The following is a 24,662-nucleotide window of genomic DNA, read 5'->3' as shown; positions in this document are numbered from 1 at the left end:
GGATTCAAACTATCCAACGCACCTCGGACAAGCTGCATTATCACTCCACTCCATCCACTTGACAAACAGAAGGGTCTACTTCTGAAGAGTACTAACTAACTAGTTGATTGTTTGGGTTAGAACCAACAGTTCTACTCCGTACTCTGTAAAATGGACACTCATGTATGCTTGACCTTGTACAAAGTGCTGTGTACAGAGGTAAACCCTAACACTAGAGGAATAGGGCAAACTTATCAAAGAGAAATTCCGTTACCGCTTTTTCCGACACAAATCCATGGAAGTGAAGACAAAACTCGGCCAGCGATTGATAATGCCGGATGGGTCCCTCTTCCACCGCCTACTGTTCCTGCCCATTGTTACCCAACCCAAGAAGGTAAGTGAGGTAAGGCATTGTACTGCCCGCGATAAACGAAGAGCCCTTACCTACACCGTAAGGACGGAGCTGACCGCCTCCCAGCCACGCCGTCCTCCGTCGTACACCGCCTGTCATTCCTGATTGATGCCGGGACCCAATTTATCGTAAAATTATTATTATTATCTTATTCGTCTTCCTTTTCTTATCGACGCTTTTAGCTTTCCTTCCTTTCCCAATCCTCCCACCCAACTTTACAACTCTTGAGGTCATTCTTCGCCCCCCTCCCGCCTGACCTTCGTTCTTGGTTCCTTTCTTCTTTTCCTTCTTCTACTCTTCTCCTCACGCTCCCTCTTCCTTTTTTCCTTGATCCCCGTTGTCCGTTATCCCGTCCATTACTAGTTAGTTATCCTTTATCCGCCGACTCGCGTGCCTGCATACGCATCCGGGCGGCTTCCCGCATTGGGTCCTCTTTGGGCTTCCGCTGGTCTGGGATCGACTGCCAACACATCTGCTCCATCATCTATTGCTTATTTATTCCGTTTCCTCCCCGGGGGAAGTCTTCCGTCTAAGACGTCTTCTTCTCTCTTCTTCGCTCTCTTTACCATCCATGTATCTCGTCCAGACCCTTGATCAGAGTGCCTCATCAGGCCTAGGCCGTCTTATCAGTGCTACTATCACGACTACTACGACTACTCCCTCTACCACGACCGGCAGCATACCGTATTATGATCACATTCTGTAAAGATGATGCTTCCTAGGGCTTTTCTTTTCACCTCCGTGCCGCCGTCGAATCCTTCCTGGAAGCATGGCAAGCGAAATCAACCCTCGTCCAAGTCCGCCGCGGACTTCGTCACCCTCCCAGGCGTCTCCGGTCTCGATTTTCCCGATAAGGAAGCGTCGGAAGCGATGCAGACCAGCCCGGTTATCATCCCTCCCAAACGCGCTCCTCGCACCGCATTGGCACGTCCTGAGACGGGCAACAAACCCCCGCGGACTCCTAGAAACTCAAAGACAGTCCGCAGACCTTCGTCGCTCGCCTCGATTCTGGAAGCCACGGCGATCCCAGTTCCCCGACGCAAGTGGTCGTCATCGACCCGGGAGTCTCGCAAATTACCCCGAGGCGACCATGTGCAGGATTTCAGCCGATTGTTGATGGACGGGGTGGAGGAGAATGGGAACACCGCGCTCGACCTCCTCCTCAGCCCTCCCGACGAGAATGATCGATCGATAGAAAGCGACTGTGGCAGCGAGACGCCGTCATTCTCTGGTCGCTCTCTATCTCTCGAATCCACTCCGACGCTAGATCATGACATAGAGTCGCCGTCAAGCTACTCGCTGTCACTCACTCCTTCGCGCAGTCCCTCGGAGCGACGATATCGTCACTGGTCGCAATGCGAGGATTGCGCATTTGACCATCCTTTACTAGATAACGAGCCTTCTGAAATCGAGGAGGCCATCGTTGAACCGCAGTTGACGTCTGCGGATTCGAGCTGCTCAAAGTCTCCAACGCCCTCATCCCGGTCATTTCCACGCTTCGGATCTACATTCAAGTCGAACCTAACGGCTTCGCTGCGGGCCATTAAATCTGCGGCCCAAACAGTGTCCACCTTCGCCTCGCCGTCGGTCCAACCCGACGACTTCCTGACACGATCCTTATTTACGATTACCCCTGAGATGACGGACGACCGTCGGCCTCCGCCCATGAAGGAGCCGCCGCCGCCGGCACTACGACGCTACCTCAACCCGATCACCGCCTCGCCTGCGGAGATGTATGCCTATCACGACCACCCGCATGAATCGCTTGATCCCCGAAACTGCCCCGTCTCCGTTCAGATGCAGACGTATCATCGTTCCAGCAAACGAGGCAGCCGGAAGAGCGGTTTTCATCTCATTGGCTCGGAGGGTCGCGACCGACAATTCCATCCGTTCGATCCAGAGGTTCCCCCGATGACACGTCAGCGTGAGCCCCGAGAGAACAGCGATTTTCTGCGCATGGTCGTCCTAGAAATGAACATGCGACGCAGCGGCAAGCTCCGGGATGACATCCCGACTCGGGCTCGCGGGTGCCTTCCGCCTCGGAAGGGACACCAGACCCGTTTCACGCCTTACGATGACTACGAAAAAATAGAAGAGAATTCTATTCCGTCTAGATGGGTCGGGATTTCTGCAGTCTAAACACGGTTCCCTGGAACAATTCTTTTTTCGTGGGAACCCGACTTTTGTCTTCTTTTTACGATCTCTTTCTTCGGCCCCTTATTCTAACTTTTTCAAATTGTCTTTTGCTTTTTCTTCTTCTTTCTGTTCTATCTTCTGTACATATTTGGTCCTTGTTCTTTTTTCTTTTCTTTTCATTTAACTGGTCCCAAGCATAGAAGAGCCAAGAGAAGCGGGCGCAAGGCGTTATTTTCGGGGAACTGCAAGAGGAACATCCATGGGAGTTGGAAACATTCTTCTTTATTGCTTCCTTACATCACCTATCTTACTAGCGGCCAGGGGGCACTGCCAAGCAACAACAATGCAATACATCGTCATGATTACAGACCCTTCATCCTTTCCTCTTCCGCCCGGGGCAACTCAGAACACCATCGATCTAGTCCTTTATGGTCGTTCTTTCATGTACACAAGAACTTTCTGGGAAGACCGCTCTACAATACAGCAATATCGCCTGGATACGGAGTATAGCCAGCAGATAACTGTAAACAATCGGGTAGGCATATATGGGCCTTTCAAAAGGAATGAATTGATTGGATAGTGTGGGAATTCAGTGTCCCGATAAACCAAGCTTGCATCTCCGTTTATTGCGCAAAGACAAACAGCAGTAACTAGCCTTTTTAGTTACCCCTCCTGCCCCCCTCTCAAAAAAAATTGGTTAACGACAGCTGCAGGATTCGAACCTGCGCACTCGAAAGTACGCGCTGACTTTTGAAGTAAACAGTATACTAGTCAATACTGTGATGAGGTTAGTGACGGACGAGCAATGGATATTTCGAAGGGAAACGTACGCAGGCGCGCGCCTTAACCACTCGGCCAAACTGTCAAGGTTGATAAAGCACAGAAATTGTGTGCATCTTAGCCATTTTCCCATGAGTCTTCATGAAATATACAGGCATATTTTGTAGGAATTCTGAGGTGCCAGGGGTAGGCTGCCAAAGAGGAGGAAAGAGGAAATCGAGAGGAGACCTCGACGATCTGTTACTTTCCAAATTAAATCTCCTATGATGTACACTGACGATCAGGGGAATGTCATACCGCAAGCGAGGAAGAAGAGCAGACAAGAGCCCTCTGAATGATCAGGCAATTCAGCTAGACATCACTTGGAGACAGGTTATACAACCAAGTCATCCATCTCTTTATGTCCTCTTTCCTCGGCAATTGCTGTACTTTATCGTGATAACTTCGCAGGCAATCTCAGCAACGTAATCTTTCCCTATGTCTATACTGAACTTTTACCTCGTGTTTCTACAGCTTGGGTACTAGGTAACTATTAGGAGCACGCTTGACAACCAAACTGAACGTAGATATGAACCCACAATTTTTTCAGCTGTTTGGACGCATTCGGTCACAGTATGATCTCTTTTCCAACGACTATCAACATATCCTCTCGTTCTCTCCTCATGCGGATACCCGGACGACTATAGAAGTGTACATATACAACTATAGAAGAGAAGAGTATTCTATTTAACTATACAGTATTTTTTTTATTGAACAATTTGGCGAACAATCCATATATACGGTTTCTCTCTGACAACAAATGAGATCATCACGGGAGTCTAAGACTTTAGAGAAAGAAGGCTCGTTGATTCATTGCTGAATAGAATATTAGAAATGTATGTACGGTACACCCAGACACCAATCCCCAAGTTATACTATATATACAGAACGTAACATAACAGAACGTAACATAACCGAGCCAAGCATATCTAGCGAGCATCCGGATAATCTAGAATGCCCGGGGAATGACCGGAGCTGATGAAGGAGTGGCATCGGGAGTCGGCGTGGGATTGTAGATGGCTGGGGTAGACGTAGGGGCCACTGGAAGAGACGGCGTCGTCCTGGTTTTAGGGCGACGGGTCTTCTTCGAAGTGGTGCTGGTGCTGCTGGTGTCGTCTTTGGTCGAAGTAGAGGACGTGGTGGTGCTCTCATCCTTCTTAGTGGTACTGTTGCTGTCTTTAGTAGAGGTGGGAGCAGCCTCCGTGGTCTTCTTGCAATCCTTGTCTGTGATAGAGTGGACGAGTCAGTTAGAATTCTCGACATATCGATGGTTTTCGAAGCAGGACTTACCGTCGCGCTTGCACTTGTCGTCATCCTTCTTATCATCATCCTTCTTGTCGTCCTTCTTGTCGTCCTTCTTGGGATTGCTGCGTCTCTCCTTGCAAAGACTCTTCTTCTTCTGGAAGCACCCCTTGCTGGTTCCCATGTCATCCGTGGCATCGTTCAATTTGCCGAAAATCGAACCCATCAGGTCGAAGTTCCAGTCGGGGACGTCACATGCCTCTCCGACCCAGTTATCGAAGAAAGAGGCCGCGTCCAACGAATTATCGACGAAGGTTTTGGCGCCCTCGACGGCCCTTCTGACACCATTGATCGCTTGACCGCCAGGCACAGCATTGATACCGATCTCGGCAATCGTCTCGAGACTCGACAAGAAGACAGCGCAGATAATGTTGTCCAAGCGCGAAAGGCCCTCCAGCACCGGCTCGATAAGAGGTAGATAGTCCTGGGGGTTTCCGCAGAGACAGTCGCCCGGGAAGTATTTGTTACCGTCGTCGTCGTGGCCGAAGAGTGTTGGGTCTACGTCGTCCCAGTTCGTCACGGGCGTGCGGCACTGTGGTTGAATCAGTCAGTCACCATCGTGTTGGGTAGAACGGTGTCCTTCGACGCGTTAGGATAGAGGGATTGAAGCGGGACTTACACCCATCCCCTCGTTGTCCTCATGCTCGGGGCACCATGTCTTGCACGGTTGAACAGACTTGTCAAGGGGTCCACCGTCGACATAAACGTAACACCATCCCGTGGTTGCAAAATGCGCCAGCACCTCCTTATCGGAGTTCTGACCGTTGACGGCCGGGAGGAGGCCTCCCAAAAGCAGAAGAGGCAATATGGAAAGCATCGTAGTCTAGATGCTGTGAAGAGATGAAACAGAAGACTTGTGGGACTACCTCAGTAACTTCAGGATCGGTTACTAGGTCGATTATCTGTGTGTATTAGAAAATTTGATTTTTTCATCGAGAATATGAGGATCCAGACTCCCTTATAAAGCCTGTTTACTCTTCACGCTATGGATCACAACTCTGACTGCGGCCCTGTGGGTATTCCTCTGGAATGATTGACTTCTGGAAAGGCCCCCAAAGTCAGCAGCTAAAGACCTTGGCTGTCCATCTCCTGACGGTCGGGAAGGCACACAGACATCTAGATTCATTTGAGCCCCCACCGAAGGATAACGGTCCGCCAATATAGAATGGTTTCCCAGCTGGCTACCGATTCCGACTGGAGATTGAGACTTGGCACAGGATGAAACATCCAGTAAATATGGAGACGACATCGTCTACGGTGCTTAGTAGTTTCAGCCTTGCCAAAATCAAGAGAAAAAGATGGATATAATAAAGGAGAAAGAGAAAGCAAAAGACCAGTAAAACGTACGGTGTACAGGCGACAATTTCCTCAAATCCAATCCAGCGACTGACCCTGCCGATCAGTATCGACTTTCAGTTTAGGCTTCAGTTTAGGCCCCTTGACAACTCGTGTATGCGGGTCGTGGGAGGTTTTAGTGATCAGCCTTCTCAGCCTACAACGCCCGTTCCTTGCAGCCGGTGCGGTATCATGTTTCTGGCCTTGAGATTTCATGGTGCCTTGTCTTGGATACTGCCATCCCCTTGTTGAAACTTCAAAGTCTAAAAGTCTAGTCTCACCTAAGATTTATTTCCTGCTCATTGTGACCTGTGTGGTGGTCTATTAGATGATTCCTTTCCTTATTCATCCCCACAATTTGGCCCCTTTGGAGCGCTGCACCGGATCTAGTCCGAGTTATTAATACGCCTCGAGCTGAACTGTGCAATTGATTGCCTTATTGCAGTTGACCCGTGGCCGAGATTTTGACATGATCTACCGGTTTTTCGAGCCCCTGAATCAGTTTTCCCTGATTTATGCGTAGCGTGGTCTGCACGATGAATCCTTAGGATTTCTTCAACTTCATCCTAGGTTGCCAGTTCTTCCAGGGGCTCCAACTTAGAAGATTGATCTTTCAGCCTGCATTTCTCTGTGGTTTTGTCTCTTTTTTCGAAATGAATTATGCAGCTCGGTATTACTCTTTTTTCTTGGAGATTCAAAGGTCCAAGGACTCTTCTTCGGTAGCTGAAAGATCGGGACCATAAATGGCGACAGACTGTGATGTACCGAATCAAGAATTCACGGATCATCAATCGATACCTACTACAGCAGGGCCCCTAGGCTCGTTCGACAGTGCACGACAGTTCCGATTCGCATACCCGTTCCTGTCCGACGATGCGCGAAACCGCAGAGATGCAGCAGGCCGATCGCAAAGGGCCTGCAGTAGCTCGTCATTCTGCGTCGGCTATCACGATCCCTGTCGGTTCGTTTCCAAACTGCAAGTTTCATGAGACATGTCCGAGTACCCTTGACGAGGGACTTGTTGATCTTGAACTACCGACATGCGTGGCAGTTATTGTCGAACGTTACTATATAGATACTAAATAGACTTCGCAGGACGCCGTGGCAAGAGGGTCGCCTGACCTGCCTTAAAGCTTAGGCAGTCCCGAACGTGTATATTTAGCCGACCTCTATCCGTCCTTACTACTACTGTTTCCCCGTTCCTTCAACAATCAAGAAGAAAGGGGGGAAAAAAAGAGAGAGAAGATACAGAAAAACAGGGGGAATAATTCACGGCAGTCAGATGCAATTTATTTCGCAGCAGAATAGATTACCTGCATCTAACCTCGGAGCAAATATAATCTAATATCGCTCGCTAAAGCCGGCCTGGCGAATTACCCGAACAACTACACAGAGGCCTTTTCGTCATGGAACCTGCCCCGGCGCATTGGCCAATCAGTCGGGCTTCCCCGGGCCTTCTTTAGACAGTCTTTTAGGCACTAAGGCCACTAAGGACTAGCCTCGTGGTCCCCCGGCCAAGGGCCAAACCGGCCTGTTTCCCCCGCTTCCTGTTCATGGAGTTGTTCCTGCTCGACCGAGACAGTCACAGATGGGTCGTCCCCATCAACTAGCGAGCCACTTCTCCGTCTGGCGTGACAAACTTTGCTCTTCCCGTTGCTTTGCTGCCTCCCGCTGCGCCTCCTTATTCCTCCTTGCATCCTGTCGAATGCTTGAAATGTCGGAAGGATTCTACGTGGCCATGTCGACGATACTAATACTCTAATCATCATGATGATCGTGCTACACATCCGATCGTGATATACTTCTCGAGCTCTGGCAGGGATTTTCCCTTTCTGTCCCTTTTTCCTTTCCTCATGCGATTCTCGCTGCCATGCCAACTTCCTCTGTCCAACATCCCCAGAATCGATCGTCCATGAGACGCCATGTCGCCGGAGAGGAGCGATGCGGGCTTAGGTATGATTACAAACTAGATCCCTGTGTTCTGTTCTACAGGGGGAAAGCGCAGTAAAAAGGCAAAGCTCTGGGGGGCGTCGAAATTAACCGCGACATTCATATAGAAGTTGCAAGCCGCCATGAAGCCGATGAGACACATCCTGAGGGCCCTACCGACGATGACCGTGACGCACAGCCTAATTCGGTCTCCACCGGTCAAACGAAGTGCTCAATCTGTCAGAGTACCTTCAGGCGGCCCGAGCACCTGAAGCGACACTTTCGTAGTCACACCAAAGAGAAGCCTTTCGAATGCGCGCAATGCGGCCGGCACTTTTCGCGAACGTATGACTCCTTTCTGAATCATCAATTGACCGGTTGACCTGACAGTTCTTCGGACGCCCCAGTGACACTCTTCACCGCCATGAATTGAGCCACCATACCTTGGGTACCGACGGTGGAAAGGACCGTACGCATCGGATCACAGTCAAGACTTTTCGAGCATGTTTCAAATGTGCGGTAGCAAGAGTTCGTTGTAGCGGGGGCTCCCCGTGTGTCCGTTGCGAAAACCGATCTCTCGAATGTCAGTATCCAACGGAGAGGCGGTCTAAGGTAAAGGCGCGGAAGGATGCGCCCGCCGATGGGGCCCTGGACAAGGACAGCCGTTCATCAATACATGCTTTCAACGCCGCACCTTCGAGGATGGAAGAAGATGTTTCTCACAGCCAGACTGGACCGAGCTCTTCACATCGACCTCCCGAGTACCAGGTCGGTCAGTTTCAACTGCAACTTCCAAATATAAATGGCCCCAGCCCGTCCTCCAGTGTACCGGCCGAACGCAACTCATATGGCTTTTCCAGAATACAGCAAAACGACATCCAAAATACCCGGAGACCTTCTCATGCCGAAAGCCTGAGCCTGGCGAGTGAATCAGCAGACGGCCGCCGCTTTTCCTTACAGTCGTACCCCGCGCTCGAGGTCCAGCGCGCATACCCACAGTTACCCATATCAGAAGATCGAAGTACACTTTCGGATGGTCATAGGCTACCACCCAGCTCTCACATGGGCAGTTTTCCGTCGGGAGTGACAAGCTCCACGCCCCATGTGGATATCACGGCAGCAGGTACCAGTTCGCAGGTACCGCTGGGCTTCGCGCCCTCTTTCCTGGACCAGTCAATGTTTTCTACAATTAATTGGCTACCAAGTGATTTGCTGCAAGATACTCCCAATGAAAGGCCCGCTGCGTCATCGCATTCGTTGCAATCGGCGGGCCTCGATAACCCTTGGGGTCGAACGCCATGGCCACCTCCCGGCATCAACCTGAATAACAGCTCAGCCCTACCTGAGAATGTCACCCAATCACCGATGAGAAATGTACCCCTAAGACCAGTCATGGCAAACAGTGAAAACTTTAGACAGGATACCGGTCATTCGTCTTCACTATCAACATCTATATCATCAACACCATCAAACTTGGAGTCCAGTGCCACCAAGCGCTTGGCAGATCGCCACATAGATGATGATGGCGCTAGGCTGTCAAAGTACAGGCGGAGACAGGATTCCTGGGATGTACATGATGCGGAGCTTGCCGACATCATAACTCGATCACAGCAGACTGGAGATGCACTGGGGTTTTCTTTCCCTGTGCTCGAAGAAACGGATATCTTCTCTGCCGTCGAACCTGCTGTTTCTGATTATCTGATCGAACCCTCCACATACGATAACATTCGTGGGTGTTTCACAGAACTGTGTTGCTCAAAGAATATTCTGTACCAAAAATTCGAGTCTGAGCGATTTCCTGCCTCGAATGAGCTCTCCATCTTCATTCAACAATACTTTGATTCTTTCCATCCAGTGTATCCTATTCTTCACGCCCCTACTTTCGATCCGAACAAATGCCATTGGCTACTGACCCTAGCAGTGTCGGCAATAGGATGCCATCTTGCGGACTCGGCTGTACAAGAGGCGTCTAGTGCAGCATTTCATGAATTTCTCCGGCGAGCAATCACCGTGGAGGTAGGACTCTCGCAATGCGATATGCAGTAATCACATGATAGCTAACGATTCACATGGTAGAAGGAGAAAAGCTGCGCCAACCAGACTCCTTTTTGGCTTATTCAAGCATCAACACTCAACCATATTGGATTGCTTCACGGCAGTAATGAACGTGCCAGACGAACCGCACTTAGTAACTTCGGGAGTTTAGTTGATCTCGCAACTAAGGAGGAGTTATTGAGTTCCTCGACCCAGTCGGGACTCTTCTCAATGGGGGACCCCGTGGAGCAGCAATGGGCTATTTGGATTGAGGATGAGTTGAAAAGACGGACAGGCTACTCTATCTGGGTAGGAGTGATCCATGATACCCGCCAAACCACCGCGAGGTCCTAACATACCACAGCTTTTGGACTGTACACTCACGTACCATTTTGACGCCCGTCCATCACTTTCTTTGGACGATGGCCTAGCTCCCCTTCCCTCGCATGAAAGCCTTTGGCAAGCGAAATCGGCCGGAATCTGGAAACAGATGTATGATAAGGCTTTGGGTATGTACATTGCCCTGGTGCCACAATGTTTATCTAATTGTTTGTTCGTCCAGGTCGAGGAAGCTTTTCCCTCTACGATGCCGTCCTAATAATGTACATTGAAAAGAGACTGGTCCCTAGTATGGGAGAGTTCAGTCACATTCTCCTGATCCACGCACTCTATCATCGAATGTGGGAGGTTGGTGACTACTTCCGTCGCCCCTTGTCATTCTGGAACCCGACCGCAAAGAAACAATCGCGAGAAGCGGCAATTCCAACGGGATCTGTGTGGCTCCCGGGCATCCCTTCGTATTCAAAGTGGCGGAATAGTGCCTGCGACTGCCTAGACATCCTTCATTGGACGGCAAACAGTATTACCGCCAAGGCAGGAGGATTTGAGCATCCGACCGTTCTGCACCTTCATGAAGCCCGGATTGTGCTCCTCGCTCCCTTTCATGAAATACGATCCTTGGCCACCTCCCTAGCGACGGGAAAGGTTCACTGGAATGAGAGGCAACAAGCAATTGAGTGGCATTACATACAGCGGTGGATCAAGCACGACCAATACAAAGCGCGCCTTGCGGTTATCCATGCGGGTACATCTCTGTGGCATATCCAAAGATATTCGACTAATGCGTTCCACGAGCCTGTGGCCGCCTTCCTTGCGATCCTCACTCTCTGGGCCTACGGACTCTGTCATCCCCAGGTGTGGCCTGAAGCAGGTGGCTCTTATGCCGGATCGATGCGCAGACCGTCTAACGAGCCGAATTCCGTTCAGCTGGATCGCCCTTGCGACGACGAATTGGTTCAAATGTTCGTTCGTGAGGGCCAGGTCATGAGAGGAAACATTACTGGCGTGGGGGATATTTGCGGTCCTGATGGACCGAAGAGGATCTTGCGGGCCGGGTGCGCGATTCTTGCGGGCATCAATTCGTGGGGGATATCAAAGCAATTCATGGTGACATTGGCCAAACTCGCCGAGGCGATGTCACAGCAGGCCAGCGTGGTAAATTAGTGAATAGACCTAATGTTTATTACTGATTTTATGTTGTTCATATATACTTCACAAGCATTTTGGACCATACTTAATATGGTAAACCAAGCGCACGCCTAGAACAAGTGCACGTATAGAGTATGCATACATGTAGAGAGAATACACGCATAGAGCAAGCATAGTAGCAAGCATAAGTATAGAGCAAGCGCACACAGAAAGAAAGAATAAGAAAGAGCGGAACTATCCGAGCGTGCATAGACCACAACAACCAATAATTAAGTGCAGAGTAAACTGTTCCTTCTTCACGGAGTACACCGTCTATCTAATGGATCTTCAAGGCGCCATTCCCAAAAGGGCGGAGTGATGTCACATGGCCGGCCGCTATCTTATCGATGCCTGCTGCAGCCTAGTGTTGCGCATCTTGAAGCCACCGAGTACAAATATCGCATATCGCCCATCGAGTCTTGTTCTGGGTCTCTCACTGATATGATTGACCCGCCTCTCAATACTCGATTGCCTGTTCTCCAGGGGTGACCTTCAGTATAAATGGATTCGGACGAAGTGATGGAGCGCGATGACACCAAACATGAGCCCGACCTGGATGAAAAGTAATTCCTCAGCTGTGTTACTGCCAGTACCCTCCTGACGAACAACTGACTAACCATGCGCAATTCATTTATATTATAGATTTCCCAACCGACCGCGAAACCATGCCTCCACGCTCCCATTCCACGAGCTCTTCCAATCCCTGTTCAACCCTCTAAGTGAGATCAAAAAGAAACCCGCCGGGGCCGCGGGGCCGCGTCGAAAAGCCGGCCCTCATGGCCAGTCCGCGGCGAACCTCAACCCCCTGGAACGACGACGCGATGTCATCGAGCGGTTTATCTCGCGGTGGCGCAAGGACGTCGGCGATGACATATACCCTGCGTTCCGGCTGGTACTTCCGGACAAGGACCGCGATCGAGCGATGTACGGGATCAAGGAGAAGGCGATCGGCAAGATGCTGGTGAAGATCATGAAGATCGACAAGAACTCCGAGGACGGGTTTAATCTCCTGAATTGGAAACTGCCGGGACAGGCAACCGCGTCGAGCATGGCGGGCGATTTCGCGGGACGATGCTACGATGTGATTTCGAAGCGGCCGATGCGGACGGAGGTCGGGAATATGACGATCGAGGAGGTGAACGAACGGCTGGACCAGCTCTCGGCGGCGTCCAAGGAGGAGGATCAGCAGCCGATCCTGGCGGAGTTTTATCGCCGCATGAACCCCGAAGAGCTCATGTGGTTGATCCGTATCATTCTCCGGCAGATGAAGGTCGGCGCGACAGAGCGGACCTTGTTCAATGTCTGGCACCCGGATGCGGAGAACCTGTACAGTATCTCCAGCAGTCTTCGGCGCGTGTGTTGGGAACTGCATGATCCCAATATACGATTGGACGCTGAAGATAGGGGCATTGCGTTGATGCAGTGTTACCAGCCACAACTGGCTCAATTCCAGATGCATTCGCTAGATCGGATGATCAGTCGAATGAAGCCGACCGAGGAGGATCCGGTGTTCTGGATTGAGGAAAAGCTTGATGGGGAGCGCATGCAGTTGCACATGGACTCTGACGGTTCAGTCCCGGGAGGAAGGAAATTCGGCTTCTGGTCAAGAAAGGCGAAGGATTACACATATCTCTATGGTAATGGTATACACGACGAGAACGGGGCCTTGACAAGACACCTGGCCGATGCATTTGCCGACGGTGTCAACAGTGTGATATTGGACGGCGAGATGATCACCTGGGATCCCGAGCAAGATGCGCCGGCGCCGTTTGGCACCCTCAAGACAGCCGCGTTGGCTGAGCAAAGGAATCCGTTCTCGAACGGAGCCCGGCCACTGTTCCGCATCTTCGATATTTTATATCTCAATGGACGGGACATAACGCGGTATACGCTTCGTGACCGTCGTAATGCGTTACAGAAGTGTATCAAACCTGTCCATCGCAGGTTTGAGATCCACCCCTACGAGGAAGCGACCGGCAAGGCCGAAATTGAAACAGCGCTCAGGAAAGTCGTCGCGGAAGCTTCTGAGGGCCTGGTGCTCAAGAATCCCCGATCACCCTATCGCCTGAACGAAAGACACGACGACTGGATGAAAGTCAAGCCGGAGTACATGACCGAATTTGGAGAGTCGCTGGATCTTGTTGTCATCGGGGGTTACTACGGAAGTGGCCATCGGGGCGGTGCTCTCGCAAGCTTCCTGTGTGGGTTACGAGCCGACGGGGCCAGTTCATCCCAAGGCGCGAGTCCGACGAAGTGCTACTCGTTCTGTAAAGTTGGCGGGGGGTTCAACGCCACCGATTATGCCAACATCCGGCACCATACGGGCGGCAAATGGACCGACTGGAATCCTAAAAAGCCGCCGACGACGTACATCGAGTTAGCAGGCGGCGATGCTCAATATGAGCGTCCTGATATGTGGATCAAACCGGAAGACTCGGTTGTCCTGTGTGTGAAAGCGGCCTCGGTCTCCATCAGTGATCAATTCCGAATCGGGCTGACGCTGCGTTTTCCTCGGTTCAAAAAGCTGCGGATGGACAAGGACTGGAAGAGTGCCCTTTCTGTGCAAGAGTTTCTGGATCTCAAATCCAACGTCGAACAGGAACACCAGGAGAAGGTGTTTGACGTTGACAATTCACGGCGGAAGCGAACCAAAAAAGCTACTAAAAAGCCGATTGCCATTGCCGGGTATGATGAGAAGGAGGCAGAAGCCAAGTATGCCGTGCCATCTGGAGAGGTCTTCAAGGGGCTCAATTTTTGTATGTTGCGTGTCCATCTGCTTTTTTGGTCGCTTTCCGCTAACAGGGACTAGACATTCTGACGGATTCAAATACCCGGGACAAGAAGACCAAATCGGAGTTGGAGCAGCTGGTCAAGGCCAACGGGGCCAGTTTCTTTCAGAAAGACAGCGCCGCTCCAAACACTATATGCGTCGCGGATAGAAGTAAGAAGAATATAACGTCCCAGAGCGCAGCAGCAGACTGACACTTGAGCAGGAACGGTCAAGGTAGCTGCCGTGCAGAAAAAGAATACCAATATAGTCCGCCCATCGTGGATCCTGGATTGCATCCACCAAAGTGTGGTTGATGCAGGACTTCCGGACTTCCTTCTTCCGCTAGAGCCGCGGTTGGTGTTTCTCTTCACCGTGACGGACTATCTGCTAAATCATATCTAGACACATGTTCCACGCCACCTCTGAGAAGCAAGAAGAAATTTCTGGTAATGTTGATCGATTCAATGATAGCTATTGTCGCGATGTAAATCGCGAAGAACTTAGCGAGGTAGATATCAAACCAACGAGTCGACATGTCCAAGGGCTCACAAGACGTTAGATCCTGGAACAAATGACCAAAGACCACGCATTCGACCTCCCCACAGACACCAACGCCGTAGAAAAGCTCCACGAAAGCATCCAGGGAAGTGTGGATTCCGGATGGGAGATGCCGTGCGGATGGCTATTCAAAAACCTGATATTCCACTTCCACTCGACCGACCAAGATAACGAGAGTCATCCATATCGCCTCCAGCTGGCAAAAAGCACAGCGAGATTTGCAGGCGCAAGCGTTGCAGACTCCTCCGACGATCGGACCATCACACACATCATTGTGGACTCGACTACCCCGGCCTCAGAAATCCGTCTGATTCGAGAATCACTGGCGACGACGCACCGCACGAAACTGCCTCACGTCGTCACGGTCAAGTGGATCGAAGAAAGCTGGAAGCAACACACCCTTTTGGATGAAGAAAGTAAGTCATTGGCTTCTGGAAGTATACACACCGGCGACGATCTTTCTAATCCCATTGAATGATTACAGGGTTTCCTCCTAGTATGACCCCCTCATCCTCCTCTACCTAGGGCCAGCGGGGAAAAGAGAACAAAAAGAAGAAATCAGGAATATCCACGTCAAACCCCGATCAATCAATCACCACCTACTCCTGATAGTAAGGTACTGTAGTATAGTATAGTTTAGTTAATCTTGCCTATACAATACAATATACAAACATACCCCACACCCCACCCCCTCAAATAAATCAATCAGCACCGATATGACAGGCCAGTCTACGATCCCTTATCAGCATCTGCAACCCTGCCCAAATACGGCGTCCCATGCCACCAGGGACCAGAATCATCAGGACCGTCCAGAAAAAGAAACCCTAGAGTTGTATCTTACCTAGGTGACCGCGAGTCGTGTCGGGGAGGGGGTGTCAGAGTCACAGTCTGTGTGATCTACTCCGTGGGCTATCATGGCTATCGCTTACTCCTCTGGGTCATGGGGATTATTTCTTTCGGTAGGTGGGCAATGACTACCCGTCGTTTTCCGGATACTACATATTGTAATGTCTATCTATTCATCGTGGTACTAAGTATTGTACATGCCTATCTATAGAATAGGTAATGGATCGGATGCCTTTCCGACACATCCAGGTTCCTCTCCCAAATAGGTAAATTAACCACCTTTCGATCTGTACAATCGTACAGCCATACAACATGACACAGTTAAGTAAGAACTAGTAACTACAGTAGATCAACCGGCAACGGATTCCACATCGCTTGATCTTTTTCAGATCCCTATGTGACGAGAATTATATGGACTATTATCGAACAGACAGTTTGGCCGAGTGGTTAAGGCGCGCGCCTGCGTACGTTCTCTTATCTACTCTACGGAGTACCCATTATCCTAGCTTTTCCACTAACATTATCACAGTATTCGTTGTCCCAACAATAATAGTCAGCGCGTACTCTCGAGTGCGCAGGTTCGAATCCTGCAGCTGTCGTTATCTTTCTCTTTTTTTGTGTACTCCATTCAATCCCACACATGGCATATAGGATGATGTGCATAGCGCGATGATTGAAAATGAACATTTCTCGATCCTCTACTCTGTAAACAGTTGCTTGTCTCCCACATAGAAAACGTTCGCCAGCTGAAGAAACACGAAGATAATACTTGGCAGCTTGCACCTCAGGGGCAGGACAAGATAGGTAATATGAGGCTTTTATCTGGCAGCACCGACGACCTAACTTGAGAATGATTAGCTACTCAAAAAGTCTTCCTATATCTATGAAAATACTGTAACTCTTCGGCTTCACGATGGTAATCAAAGCCAAGCAATCCCACCTAGCCGGACCATTTTACCCACTCAGGGAAAGAGATATTCCCAATAAGCAAGTTCTAGCAATGTACAATAATACTAGGCAAGGTACTTGTAGCTGGCACATCATTATCTACTTCCTCCTTTCTAGGCCCAAGGACAATGTTCAGCTAGATTCTGATGTCTTTCACAACCTGACAGTTTGGCCGAGTGGTTAAGGCGCACGCCTGCGTACGTCACCTTTCTTCATATCCCCTTCCCACAACCTAACTAACATCTTCATAGTATTCCTCTAAGTTAGCGTGTACTTTCGAGTGCGCAGGTTCGAATCCTGCAGCTGTCGATTACCTTTCAACATTTTTTGCTTTATACAAACACACACCCCCTTTACGTTGTGGGCTTCCACCATCTACTGCCTGTTGCCCTGTCCTCACCAGCAGACAAATTGGCCAAGGAATCGGGGTGCATGTGTTAAGTCGTTTGGCAGTGGCAATGGCAGCGGCAGCGCTAATTGAATGCGGTAAAGCGTTCCCGCTTCCCAGTATTTAAAAATGAAGTTGCTGGCAGCTGCAAAACAATTTCCGATTATTTAATCAAGTCCCAAAAATAATCCCGAAATCCTATTAACGTATTTCACAAGCGAACGTGACACACAAACGAACGTGACACCGCCCGCAACTTAGACGCGTTGGAAAACCTCACCTAATTCAACCATCAACCATGCCTCCAAAAACGCGTCAAAATTCAAAAAAATTAGCAGAACGGGAAGACAGAATCAAACTTGCTATTGCTGCTTTGAAAAATCAAGAAATTCGCAGTATTCGTGAAGCTGCGCGTGTTTTTCATATTTGCCATAAAACTCTCAATCGTCGACTTAGCGGAAGAACTTCGCGCTCAGAAATACGCGCCAACAATCATAAAATGACTCAAAATGAAGAGGAATCGCTTGTACAATGGATTCTATTGTTAGATCGACGTGGAGCTCCTCCTAAGCCATCAAATGCACGAAAAATGGCTAATATTCTTCTTGCTGGCCGCGGTACTACATTTATTTAATTAGTTGGAGTGAACTGGATTATTAACTTTATTAAATGCCGTTCTAAAGTAAAATCCTGCTTTTCTCGACGATATGATTATCGACGCGTTAAATGCGAAAATCTTAAAGTGATGAAAGAGTGGTTTGATCGCGTACAAATCATTATAATGCAACATGGGATCGCACAGGAGGATATCTACAATTTCGACGAAATTGGCTTCGCTATGGGCCTAATATCTAATGCTCGAGTACTTATTAGAGCTGATTATTATGGCAAAGCGCGTGTTGTACAGTCAGGCAATCGGGAATGGATTATTTCGATTGAATGTATTAACTCTACTGGTTGGGTGCTTCCTCCGTGTGTTATCTTCAAAGGGAAGGTTCATATAGAAGGTTGGTATGAAAAATCAAAGCTTTTACTGGATATCAGGCTTGAAGTTAGTCCTAATGGATGGACTTTTAATGAGATAAGCCTTCGCTGGTTAAAATATCTTTTTATTTTTATGATTATTCACCGTACGATTGAGAAATACTGCCTTTTAATTATGGACGGCCATGACAGTCATCTCTTACTTCAATTCGATCAATTATGCAGTGAAAATAATATTATTTTTATTTGCATGTCTCCGCATTCTTTCAACAATCTCCAGCCTCTAGATGTGGGCTGCTTTCGAGGTCTAAAAGGCACGTACGGCGATCTAGTGAAGCAAAAGACAAATCTAGGAGTCAGACATATTACAAAGTTTGATTTTCTAAAGATGTTTGCAACGGTCCGTGATCTTGCTTTTACAGTAGAGCCTATTCAGAACAGTTTTGCAGTTATTGACTTGATTCTTTTCAATTCAGATAGAATGTTTAGCAAGTTGAATATTCAATTAAAGATCTTTACTTCTTCAGGCAGTCGATCAACTGATTCAACGCCTAAAACACTTTACACAACTAAATAGTTGGAAAAGCAAGCTTCTGCAGCAAAGAGATTGCTTAAAGAACGCGCTCATAGTCCTTTACCTTTGATAGAAGCGCGATTGGACAAGATCATTAAAGGTCATGAATTGACGCTTAATGAGTTTCTTTTTGCAAAGGAAGAAATACGCAAACATTGTGCTAATAATGAATGGGAAAGCGAAAGACAGAACAAGTCTACTAGACAATTAGCTATAGAAAAGGACTCATCACTTTGAGAAGGCCTAAAGCGATTTCAGCACGAGAATGAGGTTGATGAAGATCAAAATACGTTTTTCATAGATCCAACGCTTTTTGCAATTGGACCGCGCGTACGAGCGCCATCGCGCTGCAGCGATTGTCATAATCTAAGACATAAGCGATTGTAATGTCCTAATCGAGTTTCCAATTAATTTTTAAATAGAAATCTGATTGTTTGGTTGATAAAGGCTATAGTATCTACTCTATAGACAGGAATTGGCTGGCGGTGTCACGTTCGTTTGTGTGGCACGTTCGCTTGTGAAATACGTTACTACTACTACATCGTACGGAGTACTCCTACTACTACTAGTTACAGTAATGCTATACTATATAGATAGAATTTGAGATATAGAGAATATATATTTCGCTTACTATATAAAGTAGTATAAAGTAGTAAATCCTATATGTAAATACAACATTCCTTTATATACAGCGTATGTATAAGAGAGAGATATATATGAGCAGACAGTACAGCAGAGTAGTACGGTAGTGGTGGTAGTAGTGGTAGGAGTAGCACTCTAGTAAATCGAGCGAATTGCCAGGCTCCAGAGGTTGCCGGCGAGGATTGACCATGACAGGCATTATTTTACATACCGTGGCAGCCGGCGATATTACCGCATTCGGTTGCCAGGGACTCGCCTGAACTCTATATGGAAGACTGCCACTGCCACTGCCAGCAACTTAACAGCTCTATTCATTCGTTCGCTCTTTACACCTAAGCCCCACACAAGCTGGTTAGTAGTTGGTTGATTTCATGCCTTTGCCTTCTGATTCACTCTTGTTTATATTTTACTCAAATCGGACAGTTTGGCCGAGTGGTTAAGGCGCACGCCTGCGTACGTCTCCCTCTTTGAATCCCCTTCCCACAACTCAACTAACATGTCCATAGTATTCCTCTAAGTTAGCGTGTACTTTCGAGTGCGCAGGTTCGAATCCTGCAGCTGTCGACTTCTTTTTTTTTGAATTATCATTCATTCGCTCTTTACCTTTTCTCCAAGATAATCAACGACCAAGTACCTCAAAGTAAGTATGTATAATTAAACATGCGCAAATTCGTTTGCAGCTATCAGTTAACTAGGTTTTCCCCCTCTCCCCCCCTTATTTATTCAGATCAATAATATAATTTTTATCTTAGTACGGAGTATATCCCCTGATCCTTCCGCGATAATGCTTATTAAGCCTCTTGCCTCTCCCCATTGTTAGTTAACCAACTAGTTAACTAAACTAAGGTTCTAAGTACTCTGAGCAATCCTTCTTTCTTCTTACCAGTCAACACTGAACACTCCGCACCTGAACTAGTTCGCTACTCCATCATGGTTTGATTCCAATCTCGTGCCTCAAACCCATCCTTTTATGAATTAGACGAGCCACGTGGCTCGTCCTTACCTAAGCGCCGACCCGAACTTTCGACCGCAGCAGACCCCTTCCCCGTTAATGGCAAGCTCAACTTCCGGTCTAGACCCGCGGCCAGCTGCTCATTTGTCGCGCAATAATGCCAATCACTCCCTGACAGCTCTTCAAGGTGCCGTCAATGCGTTCCATGGGAGTCCGTCAAGAGGTGTTTCACCCGCCGCTATCCATAGAACCGCCATGCCCATGGATACCAGCCGTGGCCCTGAGCCTCATTCCGAGGCCGATACGCCTGAAATCGGCTCTGTAAAGGACAAGATCGGGAGGTTCGCGGCACAGTCACAACCTCCCAATTTGCAAACCACGCCCGAGAGAAATCAGATCAACAAGACGATCACCAAACAACGGTCTATGCATCAGATCGCCGCTCAGCTTGCTGCGGAGAAGTCCGCGATGGCAAGCGAAAAGAGAAACCCTTCTCCGGCGCCTAGTATGCGTTCGATGCAGCATGTGAATAGGGTCTCGACTATGCCCCGCAACCAAAATCAACACGTGGACTTGCTGACGGGGGACTCTATGGACGACCTGACGACAAGCACCAGTTCTACGCCAAGTATCTCGGCAGATGAGCAAGGCTTGCCGTCCAGAACCGGTTCTATTCAACGAAAACCAATAGGGGAGACATCTCCTGCAGTGCCTGAGCCCATACAGACGGCTGTAGCAAAGCCCCGTCCCGTTCCGCCGGTGCCACGGAAACCTCGATTAGCCACTGGAGGGCTGAATGTGACCGACACCGCTCTTCCTATCCGGCACCAAACGCGGACTCCCGAGCCGCCTTTAAGCTCCCGTGCATCGGTTCGCTCCAAGGCTTCATCTACCCTTTCCGATGAGAAAGCGCCTCCACTTCCTGCGCGACCAGGCACTTGGTCAAACCAGGGACCGAGAGACCATCGAAAGCTCCTAGATACCCGTGACCCTCCAAGACGACCAATGAGTCCCGGCATGGCATCTGTATCTGGTCGCTCGCTCAACACCAGCAGCTCGAGTCTACTCGATATGGACGAAGAAGCCCTGTCGGATGCTATAGTCGCGTCGTCGTTGGCCTCCAGCCGGGCACCACCACCCAGGAAAGTTCCACCCACCCCTCCACCGCAGCGCCGGCCAAGGTCGCGTTCAATCTTACGCCTGCAGCACTCGGGCAGGAGTGAACATTCGATCTCCTCCAGCCCCCCGGGCACTATGCGGCATACACTCCGCGATGCGGCCAAGTCCGACGACGAGGAGGCACATACTCAGCGGCACAGGAAGCATCTTGTTCGTAAGCATCCCCACAAGCACCACGAAGGGGATCGAAAACGGTGGCGGAGCGAAATCACGGAAAAGGAGCGGAAACGGTACGAGGGCGTCTGGGCTGCCAACAAGGGGTTATACGTGACCCCGTCCCTATTGGATCAGCAAACAGCACAGCAGGATCAAGCGTCTGACGGATATCCCGCAAACGCGTCAGACATGGTGGTCAACGTCGTGGTTCGCGACATCTGGTCGCGCAGCCGCTTACCGGCCGTCAATTTGGAGCAGATCTGGGATCTCGTCGATCACCAGAAGATAGGCATCTTGAAGCGGGACGAGTTTGTCGTGGGGATGTGGTTGATCGATCAACAACTGAAGGGCCATAAGCTGCCTCCCAAGGTGCCCGACAGCGTTTGGTACAGTGTGAGGCGCGTGCCCGGCGTGACGTTATCGCAGCAAAGCCTCATATAGCGGTGGATCCTGATCTGGTTTTTTCTCCTTTACAGCCCCTACTGCAGTGCGGTATCTATCCATAGTCGAAGTCTATTGAACTCAAAATCATGAGATTTGGAATTCATCAGCAGCGGTACGGAGTATATAGAACATAATGGTCGAACTATGCCCCACCCCTCTCCACCGCTCCTTGCTCAGATGTCCACGGCGACGCGAATGGCTTCAGATTTGCCATGAGGATTATCGCTCACCTTGCCGCCCTACCCCTAAAACTGAAGTGCACCCATTGACCGCCTTTTCTGTCTTCCTTGTGGACCGGGTCCCTTGGAAATGTTGGCAACTGCGATCGGTCTGATGATGCAAGATAATGTATACATTAACTAGATGATGATAGAGATCGCAGTGAGGTGAGCGAATTGAGTGCCCAACGCCCCGAGCAGACTGCCATGTTTCCATAGCCCTGACACCCATGTACACACAATGCAAGGTGCTGGATCAGGTGGGATCAGCATCTGGTCGAACTGTCCGTGGCTGGATCCGGATGAAAAGCCAGTCCACTCACAATGCATCGATTAATTAAATACCGGCCCGCCTTGCCACAGGCCGTTGGTCCAGAATAGGAAGATGGGCTGCGAACGCGATCACCCCAACGTACATGTATGTATGTATGTGCAATGCTGGAAGAGAACAGGTGCAGAATAGTACAGTAATAACTAATAATTAGCTCAACGACAGACAGCCCCCAATGCACATGACCGTTATGTATCATATCGATCACCATCGTAGGGAGGGGCTTTTTTTTCCCCTTAACGTCACACCTGCGTGGCGCTTCTCAAGGCTTGCGGCTATCTGGAGGAGGTGCTGTCTTTCCGTTGGGCCGATCATATGTATGTATTGGCCTTCTGATTGATTGATTGATTGATTGATAGATAGATGGATGAGGCAGGGATAGCCAGCCGGCACAGTTCGGCATTGTTGAATGCACCGTTGCTTTACTGGTCATGTCTTACTTCGATCTGCGTCCCTTCCCCAAGCCTTTCTTAAGCCTTCCTCAAGCCCTAGTCTAGCCCTAGGCAGGCGGACAAGCTAACGGAGCAAATCGTGTAGACCCCTGGTCGAGGACCATGGCAGTATCCGTGCCGATCCGGGAATAGAATAAGAAAAGACCAATGAGGGATTGATCAGCCCTGCATTCCAGGAGACTAGAAACCGAGTGAAAGAATGACCTTCGTGAATGGGGCCTCCCTATTGCTCTGGCGGACGTCGAAAGTACCGCCCAGGACGATGAATACTTATACTAGATTGACTGATCTGATCTCGATCGAAAAAAAAGCCCCACCCTGTTTCTTAGTATAGTTTCAGAGTTCAGACCGAACGACGTCGTCCATGGTTCATGCGGCCATTCCTGTACTTTTGTCGGACGAGCTAAGAGGGGGAACGGCGCATGTCTCGTCTCATCCTTACTTTGTAGGTGAAGCTACATATGTGAGTCTTGCTTACCCCCTTACCCGAAGGATTCTTTTGGTTCTGCTTTTTTTTTTCTTTTCTTTTTTCTTTTTTCTTTTTCTCCTTTTCTTTCTTATTCGCATTCCCCACTCCGAGTGTTCCAGGATTTGGAATTCTGACAAGGCAATCTCTCCGGATCTCGGGTAAATAGCTCTGGCAGATTAAGCCAGTCAGCGACCACACGTCATGTCGAGGTCCGAACTGGTAGAGAACTAGATATTGACTGGGAAGTGGAGTCTGCCGTCGGAATCGAGTACGAAAGTGGACGGGAGAAGCCAAGGGCTGAACTTTAACGAGGAGTGTCACCATGGACTCGTCCGATAGCTGGGAGGGGAACGACGGGCTCACGGCCGGCGCATTCTCGACGGTGGCGCGACGATCACGTGATCGCAACGTGACCGGGTCCGCAAGATCCCGCGCAGCCGAAAAGGGCAGGAGCCAAAGATGCAGGAGGGCAGACGATCCGGAAGGGAAGTAGACAGACTGGAGAGGAGAAACTCCTAGTGCTCTGGTGCTGTGGTGCTGTAGTGCTGTAGTGCCCAAAATCAGGGCTATCCCACTATTATAGATACCGGATATGTAGGCGTATTCCTGTAGGCTGTAGACGTGTAGTTTAGTCGATGTAGAAGTATGCAGTCGATCAAAGGAATCGTGCAACGCTAAGCCGATCTTCCAGCCCCGAGGGGTGACTAATCCGGCGCCACATTCGCGCTTTGCCTGACTGAAGCAAATCCCGGCCGTCCGTCTTTCGGGATTTGCTTTTGATTGACGATGGATGATTAAGCCCGCGCTTCCCTCCCCAGCTTTCTCTATCGCCTCTGTATATCAGACCACTTCCTCGGCATTCTCGTTCTTTTGTTCCCTCATTTCCCGTTAATTGAGGGGAAGAAAGTGAGTGTGAAAGAAGAAGTTCAGAAAAAAAATTGTTTCAAAAAGGTCGAAAAAAAACCAAAAAAAAAGGAGAGAGAGAAAGTGTGAGGATTTCAACGGGCTTGCTTCCTCCCCCCGATTTTCCTGGCAATACAACAGGAAGAGAGAGAGACACAGAGAGAGAGAGAGAGTGAGTGAGAGAGAACTCCTCCGTCTCCGTCTTGTACGTTCTTGCGCTCTGTAGTAATGCGCCATTGGAGCGTCTAACTCGGTGGAGGAAGCCGACGGTAGCACGCTCGTTCTTGTTCGCAGATTGCATGACCGACAAAAGTAGCCCAAGACAACTTTCGCCATGGTGCTGGGCACTTTCTCAAGTTCCTATGACAGTGGAGT

The 24,662-nt window shown here is 49.4% G+C and overlaps 5 protein-coding genes and 2 non-coding genes across 9 annotated transcripts; 6 read left to right on the top strand and 1 right to left on the bottom strand.

The window, feature by feature from the left end:
* Positions 1-1,099: 1,099 nt before the first annotated feature.
* Positions 1,100-2,530, top strand: LDX57_003097 (uncharacterized protein; the record flags this gene model as incomplete). Its single annotated transcript, XM_046084736.1, has 1 exon — positions 1,100-2,530. The coding sequence occupies one exon, from the start codon at positions 1,100-1,102 to the stop codon at positions 2,528-2,530; it is 1,431 nt and encodes a 476-aa protein (XP_045940699.1).
* Positions 2,531-4,295: 1,765 nt separating this feature from the next.
* LDX57_003096 (uncharacterized protein) lies at positions 4,296-5,465 on the bottom strand (the record flags this gene model as incomplete). Its single annotated transcript, XM_046084735.1, has 3 exons — positions 4,296-4,570; positions 4,637-5,180; positions 5,268-5,465. The coding sequence occupies 3 exons, from the start codon at positions 5,463-5,465 to the stop codon at positions 4,296-4,298; spliced, it is 1,017 nt and encodes a 338-aa protein (XP_045940698.1).
* Positions 5,466-8,600: 3,135 nt separating this feature from the next.
* Positions 8,601-11,475, top strand: LDX57_003095 (putative C2H2 transcription factor). Its single transcript, XM_046084734.1, has 4 exons — positions 8,601-9,928; positions 9,989-10,255; positions 10,311-10,455; positions 10,509-11,475. The coding sequence occupies exons 1-4, from the start codon at positions 8,615-8,617 to the stop codon at positions 11,447-11,449; spliced, it is 2,667 nt and encodes an 888-aa protein (XP_045940697.1). The 5' UTR covers positions 8,601-8,614; the 3' UTR covers positions 11,450-11,475.
* A 397-nt stretch (positions 11,476-11,872) lies between these two features.
* On the top strand, positions 11,873-15,488 carry LIG4. Of its 3 annotated transcripts, XM_046084731.1 has the most exons (7): positions 11,873-12,036; positions 12,116-14,229; positions 14,283-14,414; positions 14,467-14,596; positions 14,646-14,751; positions 14,803-15,217; positions 15,286-15,488. In XM_046084731.1, the coding sequence occupies exons 1-7, from the start codon at positions 11,975-11,977 to the stop codon at positions 15,324-15,326; spliced, it is 3,000 nt and encodes a 999-aa protein (XP_045940694.1). In that variant the 5' UTR covers positions 11,873-11,974; the 3' UTR covers positions 15,327-15,488. The 3 variants fall into 3 exon arrangements, with proteins under 3 accessions (XP_045940694.1, XP_045940695.1, XP_045940696.1); XM_046084733.1 differs by having other exon boundaries at positions 14,803-15,488; XM_046084732.1 differs by having other exon boundaries at positions 14,467-14,751.
* A 1,269-nt stretch (positions 15,489-16,757) lies between these two features.
* LDX57_003093 lies at positions 16,758-16,904 on the top strand. The gene has a single exon. It is a non-coding gene; the product is annotated as a tRNA-Arg (tRNA).
* A 2,697-nt stretch (positions 16,905-19,601) lies between these two features.
* On the top strand, positions 19,602-19,747 carry LDX57_003092. Its single transcript has one exon. It is a non-coding gene; the product is annotated as a tRNA-Arg (tRNA).
* A 487-nt stretch (positions 19,748-20,234) lies between these two features.
* Positions 20,235-21,911, top strand: irs4 (the record flags this gene model as incomplete). Its single annotated transcript, XM_046084730.1, has 1 exon — positions 20,235-21,911. One exon carries the CDS (start codon positions 20,235-20,237, stop codon positions 21,909-21,911), a length of 1,677 nt encoding a protein of 558 aa, XP_045940693.1.
* Between the last annotated feature and the right edge of the window lie 2,751 nt (positions 21,912-24,662).

This window comes from Aspergillus melleus (assembly GCF_016097325.1).
Source record: "Aspergillus melleus strain CBS 546.65 chromosome Unknown contig2, whole genome shotgun sequence".
Classification (NCBI taxonomy): Eukaryota; Fungi; Ascomycota; class Eurotiomycetes; order Eurotiales; family Aspergillaceae; genus Aspergillus; species Aspergillus melleus.
Note: the sequence above shows the minus strand (reverse complement) of the source record. Positions and strands in the feature narration are given on the sequence as shown.

What these genes read in the sequence shown, in the direction of transcription:
- LIG4 (XM_046084733.1), top strand. Translation starts at nt 11,975, where the DNA reads ATGGATTCGGACGAAGTGATGGAGCGCGATGACACCAAACATGAGCCC. An exon ending in CTTCAAGGGGCTCAATTTTT is followed by an intron (nt 14,230 to 14,282) that starts GTATGTTGCGTG and finishes AACAGGGACTAG; the next exon opens with ACATTCTGACGGATTCAAAT. An exon ending in TATATGCGTCGCGGATAGAA is followed by an intron (nt 14,415 to 14,466) that starts GTAAGAAGAATA and finishes ACACTTGAGCAG; the next exon opens with GAACGGTCAAGGTAGCTGCC.
- LDX57_003095 (XM_046084734.1), top strand. Translation starts at nt 8,615, where the DNA reads ATGGAAGAAGATGTTTCTCACAGCCAGACTGGACCGAGCTCTTCACAT. An exon ending in GGCGAGCAATCACCGTGGAG is followed by an intron (nt 9,929 to 9,988) that starts GTAGGACTCTCG and finishes TTCACATGGTAG; the next exon opens with AAGGAGAAAAGCTGCGCCAA. An exon ending in GATGTATGATAAGGCTTTGG is followed by an intron (nt 10,456 to 10,508) that starts GTATGTACATTG and finishes TTGTTCGTCCAG; the next exon opens with GTCGAGGAAGCTTTTCCCTC.